The 25,510-nt window shown below is 40.5% G+C and overlaps 1 protein-coding gene across 1 annotated transcript; it reads left to right on the top strand.

The window, feature by feature from the left end:
* The first annotated feature begins 551 nt into the window (after window positions 1-551).
* HADH (hydroxyacyl-CoA dehydrogenase) lies at window positions 552-20,778 on the top strand. Its single transcript, XM_086747187.1, has 8 exons — window positions 552-734; window positions 3,986-4,114; window positions 4,953-5,110; window positions 9,887-10,013; window positions 14,430-14,519; window positions 16,043-16,115; window positions 19,145-19,261; window positions 20,302-20,778. Exons 1-8 carry the CDS (start codon window positions 606-608, stop codon window positions 20,418-20,420), a joined length of 942 nt encoding a protein of 313 aa, XP_086603313.1. The 5' UTR covers window positions 552-605; the 3' UTR covers window positions 20,421-20,778.
* The last annotated feature ends 4,732 nt before the right edge of the window (window positions 20,779-25,510 follow it).

The raw sequence follows: 25,510 nt of genomic DNA, 5'->3' as shown, positions 1-25,510 counted from the left end.
ACGGGGAGGGCCGAGCCGGAGGCGCCCGAAGCGCCCGTGGGGAAGGAGCGGGGGAGAGCTGGGCGCTCGGGAGCCACGGGTGTACGCGGTGATCGTGTGTCACGCCCCGGAGTTGGGCTGCAGGTCACTTGTCACGGTGCTATTATTTTTTTTTTTTTTTTTTTTAGGGAATTTCATTAGTTACTAATCTGCCGTCAGGTGAGGCTGAGTGAGGAAAGGGGGAATGCTTTTTTGGACTGCGCTTTTGGTACGAAGTGCAGAGATAATGAGAATACTCGGCTGCTTTTGTTGGAAGAAAACAAGCAGCTTAATGTTCACCCCGATGCTGACTCCAGTACAACAGGCTGTAATTGCCGTGCTGTCAGCTGCCGCTGTTGCTGACTCGAAATGCTGGTCGGTTGGTAAAGGTATTAGCTGGCAAACGACAGCGGTCCGCATCTGATAAGATTCAGCCAAAACGCCTGTCCCCGCGACGGGCAGCTGGGCCCGGGCGCGGCCGCCGCCGCTCCCCGGGGCGGAGCGCGGCGCTCGCCCCGCCCGGCTCGACTCGACTCGACTCGGCTGGGCTCGGGCCCGCCGCCGCCTCTGGCTCCCCGCTGCCCGCCATGGCCTTCGCCACCCGCCACTTCGTGCGCGCCGCCTCCTCCGCCGCCGCCACGGCGGCCGCCAAGAAGCTGATCGTCAAGCATGTGACGGTCATCGGCGGCGGCCTCATGGGCGCCGGCATCGCCCAGGTGAGCGCGGACCCGGCGGCGGGGCGGGGGTGAGGGGAGCCGGAGGAGGCGGAGGCGGCAGCGGCGCCATGGCGGCCGTTGCTCGGCGCGTGCAGCGGGAGGGCCCGTCCCGTCCCGTCCCGTCCCGTCCCCTCTCGTTGGAGCCCGGGTCTCGCCTCGTCGCGGGCGGCTCGGGTGAGGCGGCTGCTGCCCCTGGCGTCCCCTTGCTTCGCGCTTCCCGCTTAGGCGTTGTGCTTAAAGCTGGGCCCGGCTCCGAGGGTGCGCTGCGGGCCAGGCCGGGGGGAGTGGCGGGGGAGCGCGCTGCGCGGGGGGGAAGGCGCAGCAGCCGGTCCGCGCTCCGGTGCCGCGCTGGTGCCGGTGGCTGTCCCGGCCCTGCCAGCCTAAAGGCCTCGAGTCCCCGCGCGGGTGTTCCCAGTTGCAGGGCAGGAGATTGCGGGAGAGGCGGTGGCTGGAGGCCCCGTCCCGCCGCAGCGGAGCGGGTCAGGCCGGCCGGGCCGGCCCTGTGCGGGGAGCGGGCGTGGGCAGCCGCTGCTCCCCACACCCCGAGGGCGAGGGCTGCTGCGGGGCTGGAGGGACGCACCCCTGCTGCCGTGTTAGCAGAGTTCGGCCGGTTTTGGGTGTATTGCAGCACAGGGGCAGAAAGCGCGGGTGCACCGCTGCTGCCCGGTCGCTGAGCTTTCAGACTTTGTTCTCTTGCTAATCCAGATATCTTCAGGTCAGGCGGGTAGGCCAGAACCACCAAGGTCAGTGTGTGAAATTGTTTGAGGTGGGTCTTAAGACAATGTGTGGACTACTTGCAAACCAGACAGTGTGCAATAATATTTGGAAAATGTTGGTCCAAGCAAGATGCTGCTTCTAACTTGCCAAGGGACCAGATGAAGAGACATTTTGCAAGTTATTAAAGTAGAATACAGCAGCTAAAATGAACATTTATCTGTCAGTCATCTGCAAAGTTACAAAGTGGTTAGTATTTAAATAGGACCTATTTTCCCGGTGTTTAATCTCAGGCCTTTGGCTTTCAAGTTCATCTTTAACTTGATAGCTATGGTACAGAAGACTGAACGGTCCTGCCAGTGATTTAAGATTTAGATATCTACTTGATTTACAGAAAGAGCCTGTTGCCCAAGGTACCAGGGTAGTTCACAATCTTCACAAAGAGTAACTGGAGTATGCAGGCATCCCCAAGTGAAAACTTACAGTGAGGGTGGAGTTCATAAATAGCAGTTCTCCTATTTTAGTGAATTAATAGGTTTCCTTCTCAGAACTGAAGATTTCTCACATACCTGTCAAATCTCTAGCAGGAGGAATACAGGGGCTATGTTTTTTTTTTTTTTTTTGCTAAGGAATTACCTGGTTATTTATTAACTTGTGTAGCATAAACATTCCTCTGTACCTTGATACTCGAGCTTGAGGTTTCCACTGGAGGAACCATCAAAGAACGACTTTGAAGAAAGTTGTTCTCCTGTTTGAGGGAGATGAACACTATGCAAAGGTTATAATTCTGCAGGGAAGGTAAACTGATCTGCATATTCTGTCAGACTGCACACTTTCAGAGAGCAGCTTGTCAAGAGAAGCATGTCTGGTATTTGGCAGTAACAGAGGTTGCAGTCTTTGAACACTGTTAAGGACCAAAAATGTTTTGCTGACCATCTGCCTCTGAGTTATCAATCCAAAATTATCTCAAAGCAGAGGTGATTCTAGCTCCTTGTTACAATCACCTCTGCACCCTGTTAATAAAGCTTCTCCTCCTTTTAGAACATTTAAGAAATTGTCTCTCCTCTTTCCTTGCTTTCTCATACTGTCAGGAGAAGCTAACCTCTGCTAAAATGTTTGGCTGAAAGCCAGGAGTTTATAATTTCTGATTCTGCCCCGTGAAAAGCACTTCTGTATGAGAAAAGCATTAATGGACTCCCCAGCACTCTTCTGTTTCTTATTTAGTATTCTTAAGATCATTGGATGGTAGAGTCTGAGCAAGTGTGAGTTTGAATTCCAAGGAGATGGAATGCAAGTCTAAGCTTGGTTTAAACAATTTTTATGATTCAGTTGTTTTTATGAAATGATAATAGTGAAAATAAAAAACATAATAGAAAAAAGATGGATAGAGAAATGTCCGGCTGCAGACTGACACCTTGTTAAATCTATACTGCTGCTATCCAAAGGTAGTCTGGCATTTCTTTATTTGCAGGATTAGTGAGGCAACTCGGATGAGAATAGCGCCATACTTTTTCTTCAGGAGATATCTCTGTGTTTTTCATTTCAGCTAGCTTTGTTGGAGTAGGTCTTGTGGGCACAGCAGAATCTTTAGTCTCCAGGTAAAGATTAGATGTAAAGTAAAAGTTTGCAGAAGGTAAGCTCCTAAGTTGTGTGACTTTAAAAACAGTTAGTGGAACCATGTTTTAACATCTGTTTTCCACAATTACTGTATTACAACTCTGTTAGTTCAGGAATTCTGAAGAAAGGCTGTTGCTAACTAACAAGAGAAGCATAAATTAATGAATAGTGAAGTAACAGGTGACAGACTGCTGATTTTTAATAGGCTATTGCAATGTGAGAAAGTGACTTTATATGTTTGAAACTAGTTGAACACCAACGAAAAAGACAACCCAATAGTGCCGTCTGTAGCTGAGCCAGTGTTTGTACCAAGTACATAGTAAGGAGAGTTTGCAGGCCATTCAGGTCTGTGCAGAGTACTGGACTGGCAAGCATTTCACTGCTACTCCCAGCTCCAGTGTCACCTTCCTGTTGTTGCAGCGACATACTCACAACCTAACAGTAGAGTTGTGTTACGCCACATCCTGGGAACACAGAGTTAGCCATCCCTTTTGCCACCCACTCACCCTGCCAGCATTCCAGTTTTGGTCTCCACAGCCCTTTTTCCTTACAAGATCCAAGAATCACAGCTAAGCCACTTGTTCTTTTCAAGACAGCTGTTTGTTCTCTAGCCATAGCCACAGAATTCAGCTGCCTCCAGGTGCAGGTAGCATTCTGCAGGTGGCTCACATGAAAAATGGATTTCTTTTTCCTTAAGTTGTTTGAGATCTTTATGCCTTCCCCTCTGCCCCAACTATGTGCAGGTTTTAATGATTTTTCTGGTAAAGCGCGTAAGTCTTAATTCAATGTTCTGTAGCTCTCTTTTGCCTAATTCATTGCCTAGTGTATTGTTTGCACCAACACAAATCGATGTGGTTGGTTGTTTTATGATATTAATGTTGAATCTTTTTTTTTTCTTTTCTTTTTTTTTTAACTTTTAGGTTGCAGCAGCCAGTGGTCACACTGTGGTGTTAGTAGACCAGTCAGATGAAATCCTTAAAAAGTCTACAAAAGGAATTGAAGAGAGTTTGAAGAGAGTGACAAAGAAGAAGTTTACGGATAAGCCTGAGGTTGACATCTTCTTCTTTATTCCTCTAGGCAGACTTAGGAGAATAAAAACTGCCATATTGAGGTTCTGGTGTTGTTTACAGTTATGTGTTATAGAGCTTGTTTATATACTGGCTTAAAAAAAAAATAGTTTTCCAATGTGCTGAGGAACTTGGATTTTCTTTTTTTGATTCAGGGAGGTTGAAAGATGTCTTACTGTATTTTCTTTCTTTTGTAGACTTCAGCCTTGAGATAAGTATTTAAAACAACTTGTTGACCATTTAAAACAGATGCTAAATATGAAATAGTGGCAAACTATTAATCCTAACTTAATACCAAGCTATCTTTGAGTGCTTACCTGAGAATGCACCAATTTTGTCCAAAAGCAAACAGTTACATAATTGTCTTAATACTTTAGTAAGGAGTCTCTCTGCGCCACCCCCTACCCCACCCCGCCTCCAAGACTTGGGCACAGCGTTAGTGCAAAGGAAATGAGAGTGCGAGTTTAACTATCTTGGATTAACATGAATTAGATGTGTAAGATACTTTGCATTTACATTACTGAGGAAGACTTACATGCAGCAAGTCACTGTGGAGCAGTTGATGCATCTAAATTTGTATCCTAAGGGTTATATGTTGCTATGCTTTTGTCTCTATATTCCACAACAGATTCAATTCTTCTTTTGTCAGTGAAAACATTGTATCTGTACAGCCTTAGAACTTTCTCACTGATTTGGAAATGTGGCAGACTGCCTGAATTTTTGAGGGCTCAAAACCAGTTCAGAGCACATAAGCGGATTTTCATGTAAAAATAAATTAAATAATTGTAAATAGACATTGCAGCTTCTTGTAATTTTTCAGGCTGGTGCTGAGTTCATTGAGAAGACCTTAAAGAACATCACAACAAGCACAGATGCAGTAGCAGTGGTCCACAGCACAGATCTGGTGATAGAAGCCATTGTGGAGAACCAGGAAATTAAAAATGAACTCTTCAAGAGGCTGGATAAGTTTGCTCCAGAGTATGTGTATTTTTCCTGTTACATTTTGCAACTTAGACTTTGTATCTTCTGTTTTTATTCTTACACTGTTAGTTCTGCGTTTTCTTAGCTGCTTTTTTAAAAAACAGGAGTTTTTCTCCCTTAGATTAACTCCAGACCACCATGTGGTACGGAATAGTTTTTGTGCCAGGTGCCTGTGTTGCAAACACTTTCAGGTATATTCACCAGGTTTGTTCACTTGTTGTATTGCTTCATTTGATGTGCTTCTGGATACATTTAGTTATAAAATTTATCCATCTACTCCGCAATTTCAAACCTAAATCCAAATGCAAATGTACAACAGTAGAATAAGCTTCTTGTGGGTACACATGGGTATGGTTAATGTACATGTTCCCATATTTAAGTAGGGAAAGTACTTGTTTTCAGCGCGGCTGGCATGAACAAGTTTTAAGAAGTCTCAGCCATAAGTCACAATCAACAGTGGCTTAAGTGAACTAAGTTTATTTTGTATTACAAGAGTTTGGAAATAGCTCATTGGTGGTTATTGTCTGTGAGGTAAAAGTGTAAATAATTTCTTAGCATGCACTCGCTCTGTTACTTATAGTCCCTGGAACTTTCTTTGAACTATATTTGATAACTGTTGGAAGTTACTATTGAATTGTATCCAAACCCAGGAATTCTGTTAAGCTGAGCATGCAGTCTCAGGAGCTTGATCCTTGTAATGGATGACTCAGGATCACAAGACCTTGACTGCTTGCAGCTTGAAGTTTTAACTAGTACAGATAAATCTGGGGTATTGGGTAAGAGGTGGTGTGGACTTACTAGGCAAGCTGTGGCTTGAATATAATGTCAAGGGAGCAAAGATGTTCTCATTAGTTGACTTCAGCCTGATGAGATTTTTCAGGCTATCTCGTATGGTCGATAATCAAAATTACCTGGTACTTCTGAAAACAATAAATGATCACAAACAGCCGCGCACTGAGCACAGGATAACCTGCTGTTAGGCTTAATCTGACAGATAAAAGTAGCTGCCTTTGGCAATTATCAGGGTACCTTGCTGTGATTAGATTGTGCTTATTTTGTGAAAACAGACCGTTGGTTGCCTGAGTCTTTGTCCTTGTTCAGCAGAGAAAACTAATGAGCAAATTAGAGTGTACTAAATGGCAAACTGTCTAGAAAGAGTCAGCAAGTAAAAGTGGGCACAAGTAAAAGGGACTTGGAGCCTCATTTAATAATACCTATATTTGGAACACCTGAGACTCTTTTTCTTAAGACTGAGCAGTTTATATACTTGAAACATCACATTTTACATTGCAGTGTTAAAAGATACTGGGAGTTATTCAGATGTGCTCCTTCCTGTGGCAAGAGGCATGATTCTGCAGAGTTGGGAAAAATGATATTAAACAAGAAGTCTTCCTGTTTAAAAGGAGAATTGGAAATGATTATAAACATACAGATATCTTACGTGTAGGATAAAGAAAAGGGAAGTGAATAGTGAAGAATATGGATTGCATTGTAGAAAGTCCAGATGAAAAGAAAGAAAAGCTAATGAAATAGTGAAACTTAGTAGCCAAGTGTTTAAAATGTTAGTTATTAGGTACAAAGGGTAATTTGTAATTATGTGAAGTGTATAGAGTTGCAGGTTGTGTGAGTAACATGGGGAGAGGCAGAAATGTTCAGTGAGTGTTTTTCTGTGTGTTAGAAGGAAGCAGTGGGCTTTATTCAACCCATGCAGCACTGCGGTGGAATGGAAAGCTCTCCCTGTCAGTGCAGGCATACTACAGCCTTCAGTAAGATTCAACATTCCAAAATTTCTAAAACCATTATATGAACTGTTTCATCAGCTTAATGGGAATGATGGAGTTGTGGTTGATTGGTAACAAAGACCAGATTTATTTAAAGATAGCTTTGAGTCTTGGGAGAAGCTTTGCTTCTGTGGGGCCCTGGGTGTTGATGGCGCTGTGAAGTGTGTGTTACAGGCAGAGATCATGAAAGACCAGGCTTCTGAGGAGGGAGGACTTGTCTTAATTCAAATTTCAGGACTTACCATGGGGGTAGCTGATTGAAACATGAGGGGCTATGTATTACAGTTGCTCAGACAAGATGATGAGTTATGCCTTTGGAACATAAGCTGTGTGAAACCTTGCATTTTTTTTTCTCTTGTGCTGTATCCCATGTCTCGTGTGTTTCCTCAGCTGCAACAGCTACATGTTTGTCTTCCATTTTTGCACTATTATGATATCTCCAGTGAAGATAAGTCTGGGGACAGTACAAAACCAAACCTTTGCATTTTTTGTTAAAAAAAAGCAAAATACGGTTAACTTAATTACTCTTGCTTGTTCCCTATAAAAGAACTTAATTCCTCTGAAAGTGGATCTATAAATGGATGGGAGTGGGAAAGATATTCTTTACTGAGAGAAGTTTTATTTGGGGGTGGGGAGTGAATTTCTCTTAAGTTTTCAGAGAAAATGTAACGGGCCGGGAGAGTTTGGCAACCCCAGAGAGCATTGGGAGCTCAGGATATTCCTCATCTGGATAACTGCTCAGGTGAAACCATGAGCACTGGTACTTGGATGGTATCAGTCTGAGAGCATACTAGTTTATGTTCTTAGAGCTTTGCAAAATTGCTTGTGTGTCTTATATTCCTCTGAAGTGTTATAATCATCCTCTTAATATGGTAATTGTTATTGTGTTACATGGTCATCATCTTCAGAGCAGGCGATAAAGCATTGCTACCCACTCTTCAGTTCTGTTTTCTTAAATTGAGTCAGTCTCATGCTTCCATTTTGAAAAGGTCAGACTAAGGTTTTTGTAGAATACTCCCATGTTCTTTGTGGCTTTTAGGTGTTTAGACACTGCAGCACTTTTCCAAACAGGATGATGATGAACATGAGAAAAGGATTTTTGGGTATCCACTTTAAGAGCTCTTGCCTAATTGCTTTTTGTTGATTTCTGGGTGATGGGAATGCCTGTCAACCTCTTTTGGTCTAGGATTTATCTTTAGATGTGGAAACTCAGCTAGGAACTGGCCAGTGTTTTTCAACTGTTTGCAGTGTTAGTGTGTTATAAAACTGTTACAAAAGAAGCGTTGTTCATGTTCACTGTGTAACGGAGCTGAACTGTAAGAGTCAGTTTGGTAGAAATCGTATGTTTCTCCTGTACTGGACCCTGTTTTTAATGCCTTCCTCTGACCCACTAGATGGCACCAAGAGAAAGCACACTGGTGCTTGGAAAAGCATCACTTGGGCTTCCCTAGGACTGTTGTCTCCAAAGCCTTTCAACTCTACGTAGTCACCTGGAGCATGGATTCTGTAATTCTAAGTCACAGAGGCACGTCAGTTCTATTTTAAGCTCTATTTAAATCAATTGATTGGTTAGAGCAGAAAGTTTAAATAAAATGCCCTTGTACACAACAGAAACTTACGCTTTTTTTTCCCCAAGGCTTTGTGTTGTGTGAGGCTACAGTATTCAGCCACAGAACTGATGCTGAGGTAAAATCTCTTACTTTATGTGAACCCAGATATAAACCTAGCAATTATTACATCTCACAAATCAATGTGCTTAATTTGTATAGTAATATTTTAATTATCTTTATACAGTGGCAGATTTTTCAGTGAAGATGTCTTTTGGATGCATTGACCTTGCATGATCAAAACTATGAAATATAGAATACTCTTCTTAGTACCTCACCTCAGAACAATATTAGGCTCACTTTATGGTGGGGAAATAACAAAAGAATATTTGTAAGAAGTGTGAACAGGATTTTTCAGGACTTTTTATTTCCTTCTCCTTAACAAATTTTCAAAAACTGAGAAAACATAATTAAAAACGGAAATCAGTGTGGGGTTTTTTATTCCCAAAGTGTTTTCTTTTAATGGCACTGTAAGATGTCCCCACAACTTGGACTTTTCTGAAAGATCTGTTGCGAAGCTCAGTTGTATCTTTGTGAAATGTAAACAAAGTACCAATATAGATTAACATTTGATGAGTCTAGTAGGATAACTTTTTGAACGATAAGTAGGATACAGCCAGGAATGGAAGATAGAGTTTCATCTCTTATTTAGTTTCTGATTTTGTGCCTTGAAGAAAAAGTAATTTTCTGTAAGTTTTGGTGTGATGTCAGTATAGCAGGGCTGTTGAGATTCTGAGATATTTCTGAAAAAAAACCCCCGTAAATTATAAATTACAGTAGTCAATCTGGTTTATGTCTGGAAAAGGACTTCATATATATCTTAAAATTTTTGTGATTCTATGTATCCTTTGTCGTGTCGTATGCATAGCAGTTTTTCTCTTCTGTTTTTGTTCCATCAGTTCTTTGCTCTGGTGTTAGGTTGCTCATCACATCTACCATTGATCATGAAAAAAAAATAGATTCCAAATTTTTGTCAAGGCTCCAAAGTGCATTTTTGACATGGCGAATGATTGAATTTCCATAGGTGTGTAAAGGATTAACAATAAAAAATGCCATTATGTTTCCGGCATCACTGAAGGAATTACCTGGAATAGATTTGGGGAGTTAAAAAAATTTTCTACTTACAGAGCCTTTTTTTCCCCATCACCTAATATAAGTATTCAACATGCTTACTCAGGAGTGAGAATCTCACATGGGCGTTCCAGTGATTATTTCATCATTGCTGTAATTAGATCTCAGCAAAAGGACCATGATAATCTGCAGGGATGTTTCTGAGAATTCTGTGCATGGTTAGCCAATGGATGTCTATTTATATTTAGTGCCCCAGTGTCCTACTGTGAGAAAAATAGCTGTCATTTATGCAATCTGTATGTTTCTTTTCCCAGGCATACAATATTTGCAAGCAACACCTCATCCTTGCAAATCACGCAGTTGGCTAACTCAACCACCAGGCAGGACCGATTTGGTGGTCTCCATTTCTTTAATCCTGTGCCTATGATGAAGCTTGTGGAGGTAAGTGTTTTGTAACACCATCATCATAACCACTGTAGTACAGCAATGCAATTGTCACTAAGAATTCAGTTAGATGAAAGAGTAGATCTCAGTTTGCAGCTCTTTTGATATGAAATAAACTACCTGCAGTGATAAGAGAGTGGTGCAGTCTCTGTTGAGGGGCCAGTTGAACAATCAGAGGTAACTCCTTCAGTCTTCAGGCTCTGAAGTTCTCCACTGAACTGCGAACAGAGGTGCCATTTATAGTGGTCATTTCAGGCACCGAGGCAAGCTGATTAATAAGAACTACTGACAGCTTAAACAAGATAATCCAATGACTGACAGAGGAATTTGATTGTTACCAGTGTAGAGATTGATAGAAAACAATGTGTAGATGACTTTTTGTGACTTTTGAAATAAAGTCAGTCATGTTTGTTTCAATGTTCCGGATGATTTGTCTGGAAGTATTACAGTATATCCCAACCTTTAAAGAAGTGTAAAAATAAGTTTTTACATAACTCTTCAGACATCGTTTCTAACGATACTCTCTTTGAGAGCAGAATAAGAAATAGTCTGATATTAGAGTTTATCTGAGCCTCCAAAGTAAAGATCACATCGCAGAAAAAAACAACAGATGTCTCTTCCGTTTTTTCTCACCTTCCCCTGTTATGGCTGACCTTAGAATCATAGAATGGCTAGGGTTGGAAGGGACCTTTAAAGGTGGTGTAGTTCAGCCCTGATCGGGACCAGACTACGCAGTCTCTCTCTCGCTCCCCCCACCCTCCGAGAGAATAGGAGGAGATGATATATGAAAAACGGCTCGAGGTTTGAGATAAGGACAGGGAGAAATCCTTAAAGTTACTGTCATGGGCAAAACAGACTCGACTTGGGGAAAACTATTCATTTATTTCTAAAATTAGCAGGAGAATGAGACAGGTAACAAGATAACCTCCCCCCACCCCTCCCTCTTCCCGGGCTTAACATTATCTCTACTACCTTCCCCTCCCGAGCGGCACGGGGGGGGGAAAAAGGGAATGGGGGTTGCGGTCAGTTCATCACGCGTTGTTTTACGCCGCTGTATCATCATCGGGGGAAGAACTCCTCACATTCCTCCTCTGCTCCAGCGTGGGGTCCCTCCCACGGGCCACAGTCCTTCGTGAAACTGCTCCGGCGTGGGTCATCTCTTCCACGGGGTGCAGTCCCTCTAGAACAGCTGTCCCAGTGGGCCCTCCACAGGCCACAGCCTCCTTCAGGCCTCCACCTGCTCCGGCGTGGGGTCCTCCACGGGCTGCAGGTGGATCTCTGCCCCTCCGTGGACCTCCATGGGCTGCAGGGGGACAACCTGCTCCACCATGGTCTTCACCACGAGTTGCAGAGGAATCTTGGCCAGGAGCCACGTTACTCCTCCCCCTCCTTCTTCACTGACCTTGGTGTCTGCAGCTGTTCCTCACAACAGGCTGGCAGATGCCTCTCAGGATCCTTTTTACATCTTATTCACTTCTCATCTCCTCTCCACTTCTTGCAGCCAGGCCAGGCTGAGTTGGGCCCAGTCGGCTGCCCGGCGGGAGGCCAGAGGGTGAGGCCTGCAAGGCCCATGAGGCTCACGCCTCCCCCTCTCTGCCCCCCACTCAGTTGCTTCACATCTTCTCCTCCTTTCTTTTCTGTTTTCCCCTTCTTAAATACGTTATCGCAGAGGCATTATCATGGGACATTCTGCTACCAATCGGCTTGGCCTTGGCCAGCAGCAGGTCCGCCCTAGGCCCGGCCGAGTCCACTAAACAAAGGGGAGCAACTTCTAGCAGTTTCGTACAGAAGCTACCACCTTAGGCCTCCCCTGACTAACAAAACCAGAACAAAAAGTCATCTAGTCCACCCCCCTGCAAGGAGCAGGGACATCTTTGACTAGATTAGGTTGCTGAGAGCCCCATCCAACCTGGCCTTGAACATTTCCAGGGATGGGGCATCCACCACCTCTCTGGGGCAACCTGTTCCAGTGTTCTACAACTCATTGTAGAAAATTTTTTTCCTAATATCAAATCTAAATCTATCTCTCTCTATTTTAAAACCATTACTCCTCATCCTGTCACAAAAGGCCCTGCTGAAGAGTTTCTCTCCATCTTTCTTATAAACCCCCTTTAGGTACTGAAAGGCCACTATAAGGTCTCCCCAGAGCCTTCCCTTCTCCAGGCTGAACAGCCCCAACTCTCTCAGCCTGTCCTCATAGGAAAGGTGCTTGAGCCCTCTTATCATCTTCGTGGCCTCCTCTGGACTCGTTCCAACTGGTCCATGTCCTTCTGATGTTGGAGACTCCAGAGCTGGATGCAGTACTCCAGGTGGGGTCTCACTAGAGCAGAGTAGAGGGGCAGAATCACCTCCCTCGACCTGCTGGTCACACTTCTTTTGATGCAGCCCAGGATGCGGTTGGCCTTCTGGGATGCAAGTGCACATTGCCATCTCATGTTGAGCTTCTCATCCACCAGTACCCCCAAGTCCTTCTCCTCAGGGCTGCTCTTGATCCATTCTCCGCCCAGCCTGTATTTGTGCCTGGGATTGACCCAACCCAGGTGCAGGACCTTGCACTTGGCCTTGTTGAACTTCATGAGGTTTGCATTGGCCTACCTCTTCAGCCTGTCAAGGTCCCTTCAGATCAGCTAGAACTTAGACACTCTTGAGTAAGTGAAAATAAACTTTGCATTTTGGCGACTCTGCTCCAAAGTTTCATGTACTTCATGCCCTTATCTACTGCAAATCTCTGTCCCTTGAGTTCGATTCTAGATGGTGATGCTTGGTGACAAGCATCTCAAATATGTTCTGCCTGCCTTTTGAAGTCATGAGATTCACTTTATTATATTTTTTGCTTGTTTCCCATTAAAATATATATTATGCAGTTGCTTCTTGTGTGTCTTTGAAAGTATCGTTCTCTTCCTTCCCCTTTTGAAATGTTTGAACCTTTTGACTGAAATTAACAAATTTGATTCAGAGGGCTTGGACACTTGCAAATTCTTTTCTCACTAACTTCTGTACCTGTGTGGATTTTTTTTTTTTTTTTTTTTTTTGTAGTTTAATATTGTATCCTTTATATTGTGACTAAATGCTCTTGGGGAAATGTTGTAAGAAGGAAAGGAAGGAGTTGTGTAGGTATTGTCCAAGATAACAGAAAACTTTAGTGTAATTCCTTAGATTAGACCTTGAAAAACACCATAAAACAGTATTTTTCAATGTAAAATCAATATTTCAGTTTTAAATAATCAGGAGAACATCTAGAGAATTGCCCAAGCTATGACAGATATTACTTGAAATTGCCAGTCATCTGTCATAGAAGCTGTCCTTCATGTATGCAGTGCCTTTGAGTGTTATCTGCTATTTTCATAGATTGTTGATCTCATGCTCAGAAATGCATATCTTTGAGGGGATTTCTTTCTCTAATAATCCAAAAGACTAGTGCTAATATTTCAGATTTCTGAAATGTGTATTAAAAATTCATTCTTGAAACTGTTGCAGTTTTACGTAACTATCTCAGATATTTTTATCTAACATCAAAGTGAAATTATAGTATTTTTTTCTGCTGAGAAACAAGCCTTTTTCTCAGCCCTAACAGTGTTGTTTTTTTTTTTGTGTTGGCCTTACATCAGTCATTAGGATAGGGAGAAATCTTTGCGTCACTTAACAAGGAGGTCAGCCTTAGCTGCTTATGTATAGCATTTTTCAGTTCCTGCACATGGAGGACAATTTCGATACAAACATCACAACCAGTTCAGCTTCTGCAATTCTTTTTTCTTTTTTTTTTTCTTTTCTTTTTTTTTTTTTTTCCTGGACGGGGGTAGGTCTCTAATAAATGATTTAATGCTTCCCAACTCAGGTGAAGTATAGAAAGTATGACAAAAGACTCAGTTTTGAAGAAAATCAATATGGAAACGTAGTACTCAAAAGCTAAGAGGCTGTCACACATTTGAAAGATAGATTTTAAATTTTCTTTAGAATTAAGTGTCTGTGCTGTGTTTACATTGGGCACAGGCTAGATGTTACAGCCATTTAGATTGGAACTGTGTCTGTTAATAAACACTCTCTAGAGTGATGCCATGGTGCTTCCTAAAGAAACAGAGACTATGTAGCTTTTAAAGTTGTCCTGTTACGCTGTAATCTCTAAGTGGAATTCCAGAAGATTGTCCCTTTTGCCATCTATACTGGCTGAGTGGGAAAGTAACTTAAAGAAACGCATAATTTCAAAATGTGTGAAATGCTGTAACTGTCTGTAAAATAGATTTTTTTTTTTATCTGTTACATATATACCCACTGAAACTGTTTTTTGCAAAACAAATGTTTTGTGAATTTCTGGAATAGTGTTCTGGATTACAGTTTAGTCATTGCTGTACTGAGAAATGAGAGAGATTCTGCCCCTAAATGTGCTTATGCTCTCCCCAATGTCCCTCTGCCCAGGTCATCAAGACTCCAATGACCAGCCAAAAGACTTTTGAATCACTTTTGGATTTCAGTAAAGCAGTAGGAAAGAGTCCTGTCAGTTGTAAGGTGAGTACATTTTGATTATATAGGGTTCAGAAGGTCTGTTCTTGAAAACTTAATTTTAATGTGGTAGGTTTTACTAGATCCAGGAGCACTTCAAGAATTTCCAGACTGCTTTTTGTCCAGTTTTTCTTCCTTATTAAAAGTGTTTTGACAAAGAAAACGCCAACATTTGCTACAAATTCCTCAAAGTAGAGTGACTCTAGACATCTTCTGAGAAGCCGCAAAACTTACAAGTATCAGGATTTACAGGTTTTGGTTTTTCTCTTCCAGTCCTGCAGAAGCCTGGACTGGAGAGCTTAAGCAAGAGCTCATCTTTAGCCATGCTAAAGACAAGACTGCTACCCCTTGTACTGTGAGGCAGTTGGATGGATCCTCCATGGTGTGTGCTCATTGCAAGTTTTTCTTAAGACTGCAGTAACTAGACCCATATTAATCTTCGGTTCTTCTCAGCTTTGTTTTTTCTCTAGAGGAACACTCTACTTCCTAAGCACGCTTTTTCCAGATCCATTAAGCTGTGGTCTGGGTAGCTTCATGCAAGCTATTGCCTCAAGTTTCACAGCCCTCAGGAGACATTTGGTCATAAAAAGAAAGGCCTGCAATCTGGTAGTTACCAGTAATTCAGTATCTGGATGCTGGAGTCTAATTCTGGCTGTACTGCTAAATTGCTCTGTGGCCTTAGTTGACTTTTTTTACTGTTTCTGTCACAGTTTTGCAGTATGTAATGTGCAGAATATATGATGAATTATTGTTATAAATTAGTTTGAGTAGAGGGTAATGCAGTCTCCATGTCTGAACGAATTTTTTTTTCTTTAAAATCCCCTTTGTAGAAGGAAAGTAGTTTGGAATTCTATGGATTAAATACTGAGATAAGATGGAATGAACAATAAGCATCTGAAACAGTATAAGTAAATTAAATAATACTATGTTTGCAAAGTTCTTTCTCTTTTCTTTGCATTTTTAATTTTGGTTAAAGCTGGTGTAAAAGAAGTTCTGTATCAGTTTGTTACCTTCTTTTGACAGCATATATTTATCTTTTCATTGATAGCATTGGTGTTTGCTATTGAAGTGATCCTAGCTTTCAAAGGCATGGTTTTCCAGTGAGCAGTGGGGGAGAGGTATGCTGTTTAGCCAGGAGCATTTCTAGTAGTGAACACACAAAAACACTGTTAGGGAAGAACTGATCTTTTTGTATACTTCAGGAAATTGTGTCAGCAGAATTTTGCTAAAGAAAAGGCATTTGCCAGCTGACCACATTAAATTGTTTTAAGATTAATTGGGTTGAACTTGTAGTAGTCTTATTGTTCTCAGTCACGATGAATGTTTAGGTGCCATTCCTTGTTTGTGAAATTCATCTTTTGTGTTTTAATACTGAACAGATAGATGAAAAATACAGTTTAAAGAGTACCAGAAGTTGATTATTCAATAAGTGTCTTCATGCACTTGTTTAATTTGTCTTGTAGCATTTTGGTGTAGCAGTGGTAAAGAATGTTTGTTTAAAATCCTTTTTTTTTTTTTTCTTTTCATAGGATACTCCCGGGTTTATTGTAAACCGTCTCTTGGTGCCATATATGATGGAAGCTGTTCGACTTTTTGAGAGAGGTACTTGGTGGGACTTCAAGGAATGTTCACATATAACACTGCTAAATGTTAGATCCCTTCAGAAAAACTTTGGAATTCCCTGAAATCTTTCAGACCTTAAAAGGCTGAAAGTGAACAGTGAACATCAAATGTGAGCCAATATGTGCAGTTGGAAAGGCCTTGTCTTCACTTTGAAATGTCAGTATATGCAGAGTGGGAAGGTACTAGTTACTTGTGTGGGAAATTTCTGTTAGTGGAAAATGTTTCTAGTTTGGAGATTACAAGGTGAGTGTAGTGCTATTGTAAATATATCCTTTGCCAACTAATCAGGAACCTCCCTTTCTCCATCCCAAGAGATGTTAATGAAAGTGGTTGAAAGTCCCATAATGGGACCATTGGCAAAGTTCTCCTGAGTTTACTTATTTTGGGCTTGTGAAATAAATCACCAGTTTTCAAGTGAGGTAAGTAGTACAGTACTCAGTGTCACACTACGATACTGACATACAAGTGATTTGGGCTCACCTATTTCCCCATAAAACCTCCTGTTCCTCATCCTGTGTCAAAAAAAGGACATTGTTCTTTAGGAGCTCCCATCTCACTGCTCTTCTCTTTTACGTTAATACTGAGGGTAGGTAGAAATAATAATGAATCACCAAAGAACACTAAATTTTTCAAAGGATTGATAATTGTTTTGAAAAGGAAACAAGCCAAAAATGTAGTGGATAAAGAGGAAATTAGGGAATTTAATTGCTTTTACTTCAAGTGCTCAGCTCATAGCTCTGTGCTACTAAGAATGTAGTTTGAAAGATTTTGTTTTTGAAATCACTGCTTTTTTACAGATTAAAGCACTCCATTATCAGGATTCCACCAAATATGCTTTAAATATTAAAAATCTCTTGTATAGCACATGGAAGGGATGGTTTGATCTCCAGAAAAAAAAATATAAACCAACACTACTTGTTTATCCATCAACAGATGTACCTAATGACATCTCAAAGGGAGAAAAGAGCAAATTTAGTGACTTGAAAGGCAAAGGCATGGATGCAAAGGGGGCATTATTCTCTTGGAAAAAGTCACAATTTTAAATAAAGTGTATGGATGTTCCAGAGGGTGTAAAAGAGGTGCCTTTGTTAAGTGACATGTATCATTATGTATATTTCAAGAGACAATAGAACTTTTAATTAAATGTAGACGAAAACTGTCACTGAGATTATATGTTAAAACTGACTGTTTTCTGCCTAAGCAAAACAATATTTTGATTTCATCTTTATTCTGTTTGTATTTTGTTTATCAGTACGATATTTCCAAACTTGTTAAAGTTAATTTATGAATTTTTAACTTTAATGAAATCTATTTAAAATCTGGTTAATGTTTTAAAAAGCCTGATGGCTGTCTTCTAATTCATACTTTTAATTGAATCAGGTTAAATTTTTATCATATCCTTTGTGTTAATTCTCAGAGTAGACACTTGAGTCAGATTGTCATCCACATTAGTATGAAATTGGGTCTCTTTTCCTGGGAACCCCAAGCACTGAAATACTATTTTATTGGGTCAGTCCCTGAATCTTTATTTATACAAAATCTCCTTGGCTTAAATGTGCGCTTTTGCGCAGGCAAAATACCTGTAGTATATTAACAGTGATTTGAACAGGGGACATATTATAAATGTTAATGTATGGTGGTCTGTACTGCTGTATTTCTTATGGAAAACAAAAAAAGCAGTCAGTCTAGTTTCTGTGGTAGTCTACTTTATACTAGGAGACTAGTATGACCTAAGGGTACAACCCTTGTTTGCCCTTTTACTATTTTTAATTGTATTGTAACACAACTGTATACTGTGAGATGTCCAAGTCCCAAGTCTGACAAAGCAGGACAATCTGTTGATAAAAGCAGTGTATACATCTGCATCGACTTCAAATGAGTTGAGGATTTATGTGTGCTTGAATTTGGGGAACTGAAATTATGTTAGAATTAAGTACAACTAATTTTCCCAGTTTCTCAGAAATAAACCATGTTTTTTTTTAAAAAAAAAAAGTCAGTTTTAAAGAGTAAAAGGAGATATATAAAAATTGTTACTTTATACAGAACTTTAACTGAAGGTGTTGCCTTTACAAGAGATTTATTTCTAAGATTCTCTGATCTTAGGTGTGTAAATTGCGTACGCTATATCTGCCAAGCTTTTAGACACCCTCAATCCCTGGACGCATTGAGTATGGAGGTGACTTAACAAGTACCTCTGGGGTTTGTTTAACTTTGTCCTTTTTATGGGATCTGTGAAAAAGCCTGTGTCAAAATGTGTTGGAAATAAGCAATAGAGTTGCATCTGCTCTCATGGCAGTATAAAATATGCATTCCCAGCAAAAGAGTGAGGTGAATGTTAACTGCGACAATGAGGCAATGCAGGATTTGTATTTTTATAGGCAAAGATTGAAGTAGAAGTAATAAATTTCTAATAATTTTGATTTTTGGTTTTGGTGGGGTTTTTTTGTTTTTTAATAATTTTGGAATTCACAAATTTGACTGCACTGGCACAGTCTCTTCAGGTCACTCCTACCTGCCGTCTCTGATGCTGATGGATATCCCCTGGTGAAAGTTGCTGTAACTGAGCATGTTACTCAGCTGCTGCTGCTCCCTCTGCCATGCCTGCGTTGTCCATCAGCTGGATATCACTTTCCTGTTGTAGAGTAAGGATAGCTCTGTCTTGTGCATCACAAAAGAGCTGCTGCTGATCTCATGAAGCTGAAACTGAGATCTTTCCTTACCTATACAATTCAGCTGCCTCTAAAAGAAGTTTTTGATTCTTTCCAGCTAGAAAAATGGAAAGCAGACCTGTAGGACTTTTCTTTTCTTTTCTTTTTTTTTTTAATGAGAAATTCAGCTTTATGCTTCAGCATGTGTATGCTGACTCCAGTTTTTGTGGTTCTGAAACGTGCAGAGATTTCTGTGAAGAGCTGCACCAGGGTGAAATAGCACCCTGTTAATTATTTATAAGAAGTGTCAAGTAGATGCAGAATCTTCTGTGTTCATCAAACTGTCAATCTTTTCTCTAGGAGATGCATCAAAGGAAGATATTGATGTTGCTATGAAGCTTGGGGCTGGCTATCCCATGGGTCCGTTTGAACTGCTGGACTATGTTGGGTTGGATACCAGTAAATACATTATAGATGGTACTGCAGGCTTATTTTCTTCTATTTTTCCCCTTTTTAGCTAAATTGTACATGAATGTGAAAATATGACTCTTAGTTTAAAGTGAATGTTTATGGCATAGCTTCTTAGCTGTTGAGGAGAAAGGAATGAGACTTCAGCTCAGAATGCAGTATGAGTACAATGTTTGTACTATACGCCTGTACCCTGTGCACATGGGGACAGAAGAGTAGTGGTTTTGCTGACTTCATCAAGTTCCAGTGGAAAATAATGATCATATTAGTGGAACTAATATATAACTAAAAAGAATTGGTGGGAAGAGAGACATGTACTGGAGGTAAGAAATTCTGATGAAAAGCAACATACGTTGAGACTCCCTATCCTATTTCTGCCAGACATGTTTTCTTTCTTAATTAATAGGAAACCCAGTAAACAGCTTTAAAGACGCAGATATACCATCTCCCTTTCACTTCAGTTGATCAGTGGATGAATGTCAGTACAATAACAAAAAAAAAGACATAATTAGTGATGGCTTGTTGATGGTTGTTGTATTATTTTGAATGAGCAGCTTAACCATTGTCCAAGACAGAATGTCACTTTCAAAATGGCATCTTCAGTGAAACCACTTTTGCTTTTAGCCAGTACTGTGGAGTAGTGTTATATTGTTCTAACTGACCATGTCTTTCACAGGTATAAATTCAACTTGTTTTATTTTTCCACTTCAATTTCTTTTCAGCATAGCCTTTGTTTTATTTCCTTGTTCTGAACTATATTTTGAAAGTTCTCCTTAATATTTTAAAGTATTAGAAATCCTCAGTTATCGAGATTATAAGCTGTTCAGAGTAGACTATGCCAAAAGACTAATTGCTAGATTTGCTCATAACCATCAGAACTGATCTGTGCTTTATGAAGCTGTATTGAAGGGTCTTAAAGAGTCTAGAATAAGTTCCAAACCTCCTTCAGTTCTGACGTCTTAATAGAGACTTGCATCTCCTTAGGAAAATATTATCTTTGCATATAAGAAGAACTGCTACTAATTCATCCACTTCTTTTCTTCCACCAGGATGGCATTTGTTAGAGCCCGATAATCCTCTTTTTGCACCCAGCCCACTCCTGAATAAACTGGTAGAAGAGAAGAAGCTGGGTAAGAAGACTGGAGAAGGATTTTACAAATACAAATGAACGAACTCCAAACCTTGAGAGGTGTTAAAACTATCTGTGTATGCTATTCAGCGTTGTCATATTACAGGTGAATTCTGTTTAAAGGATGGCACAAGCTGCATTTAGAACATAACCCACCTCTGAACTCAGTGGTTGCACTAGTTAACTGTTTCTCTGCTAAAAGCTTGATTTGGTAGATTATTTTTTTTTCTTGTAGTTCTGAAAAGCTCTATATGTACAGTGCCTTCATGCAGATGTTGATTTTTCAGGAGCAGGACAGAATGACAAGTGAATTTATGTATCTGAAACATTATTATATTTACAGGAAAAATTTAAAAAATAACCGCACTTTCTTAAAAATAAAATTATCAACAATTCTGTATTGAATGTCGTGGCTTGCAGTTGATGTACCTGGTTGTAGTCCACTGGGTGGCAGTCTCCTTTCACGCTGGCAGAGGTAGCAAGGGAAAGGCAGTAAGTTGTTTTGTTAGGATTTTTCTTAAATGCAGTGCTAATCTGTAGGTGTAAATTACAGTGCCTTGAACAATATTTTTTTTTAATTACATATTGTTTAAAAATAAAAATAAAAATCCTGCCGTGGCAGGCTGTCACCTGGACAGAAGGTTCCCAGTACAGCATTTAAAAGTAGAACTCATGATTTGTGTTGGGATTTTCTGGCATTTTCAGTTACCAGTTGAGGGCCTCCTTTTGGTAGATGCTGTAGAAACATAATGAAGAGGTGGCTTCTATTCTGAAGGGCCTGATACAGAGATTTGCTTTTTTATTAACTAGGCTAGGAACCTGGTGAAAGCTTCCGTATGCTTTCTAGAGTCCTGTAAATTGGCTTTATTTGCTGGCTATTCAATTTTAGTGTCATTTTTATGCACTACGCACTACTGTAGTTGCATACTTTGGGGGATTGAAATTGGAGTCTGAGCTGTGTAAACAAATAGATATGTCTGGATGTGTGAGGCACCTTCTGTTTTGCAACTTTATTTCCTTGGTGCTTAGCAGAGCCTGATTTTTGTTCATGGCAGGAGTGGTGCAAATCCTGCCTTTTCTCCAGATACTGCAGAGCAAGTGGGCATTAGGGATGGAGTTCCAATTCAACTGAGTAGTAGCCTTCTTTTACTTTGTGTATTTTGGATCTGCAAACTGAGTAGTTACATATAATTTTTAAAGAGATGATGAATAATTATTTAACTCTTAAGTTGCCTCTTCCTCCCTCCCCCAACATCTAATTCAGATTGCATATAAAGAACCTGAGGCTGACAGATGTTAACTTCCTTGCACACGATCTCACAAGAAATCTCAGTAGAGAATAAAAACTGTTAGTTTATTGGATCCTGGTTCCTTGTTACAGATTTTGTGATTTTGAGATGCTTGTCTTGAAAGAAGAGACTTAAAGGAAAGAAATGGTACTGTAGACAGTCTCTTTCCTGTACTGATATATTGTTAAATTGAATTGGTTTTCCTAAAACGCAGTCTACTTCTTGCACCTGAAGTCTGTTTCACTTGAAGGTTCTTAGTGCCTGTAATTCAGTTTAGTGACTTTTAAGTGCTGCAGGGTGAATTTATCTTCAGAACTACTGTTTTCAGTAGCAATTAAAAATGGAAACTTGTGTATTACTCTTGTGTCTTTAAAAATGCTATTTGTTTTTTACAAAAACATTTGGGAAGAATTAACTTGATGCTGTTCCTTTTACTCGGAAGGTCATCTTTATTTTTAATTTGGAAAAGCTTAGGTTTATAGCAAGCTATTTCATAATAAATATTAATTTTTTTTTCACTATTAAATGTGATATTTTAGAAAAACAAACTTTCTCTATAACAGTATTTTGCTTTCAGGAGCTCTAATAGGTACGGTATGCATATATATAATATATACAAGAAATGTGAAAGAGGCATTTGTAAGTTTGGCTTGCTATTTCAGAAGAGACTGCTTTTCTCTGTAGCAAATAGCTCATGTGGAGGTACTTTGCTGGTGGGTGGGGATGGTTTATTTTATCAGCATGTGAAGCACTGTGCCAGGACGAGCAGAGATGAGTTAAAGGGCAAAAACTTCAAATACTCTCCCTTAAATCCAGATCGGAACACATACTGGTAATTGAATGACTGAGGCCATTGAGTCAAGGTAAGCCTTTTCTTTTGCTCCTCATTGAGGAGGTGTGGGGGGTGTAGAAATCCCTTCTTGGGTTCAAAATCATGACGAAATTGGTCAGAAGTAAGATATTAAATAGTCGCCCCTGATTGGTACAAGAATTTCTGCAACTTTGACAGTTTCAAGATGTTTAGGGGGTTTAAAGAATGAGTAATGAAATAAAGGAATTGTCTGTCTCCGCCTTTCCCTCAATAAAGATTATTTCCCAGCCCTTGCTATGCCTGTGATTTGATGTGGCGGCACCACTGTATGTAGTGTTGATGAGTGAAGAAGAGGAATTGCCTGCTAGTCAGTACCTCAGACGAGGGTGTGGTACATTAGATTGGCTCTCAACAGTCAATTCTTCCTAAATTTTTACTAATAGGGGAAAAGAGATTGTGGAAAAAAATTAGGGATAGAAGAGAAAGGAGGAAAGGTGTTTGGTTTCCCTCACTGCCTATTTTTAAAACCTTTAGTCTTCTTTATCCTTTTTGTCAGCACGCCTCACAGATTTAGAGCATTTGCCCCACTTTGGTCAAAGCTTTGAGATGTATGCTTGGCACAGCTTGGGGGCAGCTTGACTGCCAACAGCTGAGGAGTCAGATGTGAGCCCAGCTACGGCAGCTGGGAAAATGGCTCCAGATTCAGCATCTGGGTCATTTCAGGTGCCAAATGTGCTCTGTCTATAGTTACCCGAGCTGCTGACGCGGCTGGGGAGAAGATGGGAGCACAGCAAACTTTACAGAGGGAGTTGAAAGCAGACTATTAATTGGACTGGAGGAGGATGCTCTGTGTGAGTAGCTTATGGAGTAAAAAGTGCAAGAGGCGGCAATAAAGTTTGATCCAAAGAGAAGTGTGTAGAAGTTAAAATTTGGCTTTGGTCTAACAAGTGAAATATTCTCCACTAATGGCACTGAGCATAATAATACTTGTATGTGGGTCTGTAGTAACAGCTGCCTGTTTGTTGAGTGCAGATGTCCTGAAGTTCTAAATCTACATCTGTGTTTGCAAAAGTCACGGAGCTTTTTTAGTATATTACTGAAATATTAATTTTCTTAGAAGATAGAGATATCAACTTGCAGTATGGATTTAAATCTGGAATGGAAAATGGAGTTTGTTGCTTCCTCCCTCATTGTGGGAGTCTTGCAGAACATCATCTTGGTAGGAATTTAGCTGGGAAAACGGCGTTCCCAGATAATTTAATGTGTATTAATTATCTATTGATGAAGTTCAGCCCCTGGAAATGAGTGGTTGCCTTGAAGTGAATAGCCCAGCTCTGTTTAGATGGGAGTTTTGTGAACCTATGCCTTATTTTACACAGTAGGAAGAAAGGTTGACTGAGTAACTGCATAAAGCAACTTGAAAAAGTATCTTTTTTCTTTCTTAGACAACTTGCATTTTTCTTCCAAACCATCTGACCCAAGGGATTTGAAGTGACTATGTGAATGCCCTTCAAAAACCAGTTGTTAAAAATGGCAGGCCATTGACAAGACCAGAGTTAACTCCAGCATCTAGCATGGGCTCTTCGGACCTGTGAGACCCAGTACTACCAGCCCAGTGCTCCTGCAGCGATTCAGGTTTCTGAAAAGCATGGTAGTGGCTTCAAAATTAGATTCAAAGTTTTGGTTTGGTTTTGTTTTCTCAGTGCCATATTTGATTGTTCTTCTCCTGATGTTTGTTCTGTGGATATGGCTCTTGTCACACTTTAAGTATCTGTGAAACTTATGAGGTTTATCAATTGATCTTTTCTGTAGGTCCACTTACTATAAATTAGTGAATGTTTATAAGGCTGGAGAAGAAAAAAACAAGAAACTTGCTGTATATAGCTCAGTGTAGCAAGATGTGATTGTCTGGTGAAATCTGTACTTTTTATTAGAAAGAGGCAGCCATCTGAAAAAGAGAGATTTCCAGTTTGCCCACCCAGACGGTTGTCTTGGTTTGAAAAGGTCTTGTGTGTTCCTGACTTTGTGCCAGGCTTTGGTCAGTAAAGTCTGCACACGAGTTGGGTGTAAGCTAACTCAATGTAACATATTCTTGTGGTCAGAAAGGTAGATGCTACAGGATGGAGGTGGTAGCAAATGATGTCTGTTGTGTTACTTTAATTGCAGTGCAGTCAGTATAGAGATCCCCGACCATGGTGTTGTTTGGATGTGTGTAGTGTGGTAGCGTAAAGGTGATGAAATTGCATTGTTCCTTAGGGGGAAACAAAAAAGAGTATGATCAGCCATGAGAAAGTATGTGCTGTTTCTGCTGCTGCTTTGGGAAAGCACTTTTGACTTTTTTTAATTTCATGAACAATTCTTCTTGCAGAGAGATGGGAGAACTGGTGTGAAACTACAGATGCTTGTTGTTTTCCAGTGGATTCTTTGTGTAAGCCTCCACTGCGTAGCACCATGAAATACAAAATGTTTTCCATGTCTCAGAGTATTGCTCTTCAAGCCTGTGTCCATTTTGGTAAATAGATAGCTGATGGTTATTGGAAATGTTCATACTAATAATTTTTACTAAGCTATCAACACATAATTGCCGAAGTTTAATGTGTACTTGTTATTCTTGCATCTAGAGAAAGCCACTTCACAGTACGAAGTGGCTTTAAAGATGTGGGCAAACCAGAAGCAGTTTTGGTAGTTTGTAGTGACCAACTTTCTCTATAAAATTCCTGCTGCAAGTCTTGAAGTTAATTTTTTCAAGAGAGGCAGCAGTTGTCTTGCACCTGTAGCTGTGGTGCTACATTTTTACTTTTCTAGCTAGTACCATAGCAGTAACCCACATCTCAGTGTTTTTATTCACTACAGTTTGCAACTGTGTGAGCAATTATAAAGCTGACTTGAATGATGCCTTTTCGCCTGTGGTTTTTGGAAGAGCTGAGACCAGGAGCAAAAGCAGATGCTATGACTCTTCTGAGAGCTAGGTCTCTTCACATTGTATGTTCCTTTAGTAGCTTTTTCTGTTGTTCATAGCCAGAGGGAAG

The sequence above is a fragment of the Chlamydotis macqueenii genome, chromosome 4 (genome assembly GCF_036417535.1).
Source record: "Chlamydotis macqueenii isolate bChlMac1 chromosome 4, bChlMac1.mat, whole genome shotgun sequence".
In the NCBI taxonomy this organism is placed as follows: domain Eukaryota; kingdom Metazoa; phylum Chordata; class Aves; order Otidiformes; family Otididae; genus Chlamydotis; species Chlamydotis macqueenii.
The sequence above is the reverse complement of the archived record's forward strand: the minus strand, read 5'-3'. Positions and strand labels throughout refer to the sequence as shown.

What these genes read in the sequence shown, in the direction of transcription:
- HADH (XM_086747187.1), top strand. Translation starts at nt 606, where the DNA reads ATGGCCTTCGCCACCCGCCACTTCGTGCGCGCCGCCTCCTCCGCCGCC. An exon ending in CTGGATAAGTTTGCTCCAGA is followed by an intron (nt 5,111 to 9,886) that starts GTATGTGTATTT and finishes TTCTTTTCCCAG; the next exon opens with GCATACAATATTTGCAAGCA. An exon ending in CTATGATGAAGCTTGTGGAG is followed by an intron (nt 10,014 to 14,429) that starts GTAAGTGTTTTG and finishes CCCTCTGCCCAG; the next exon opens with GTCATCAAGACTCCAATGAC.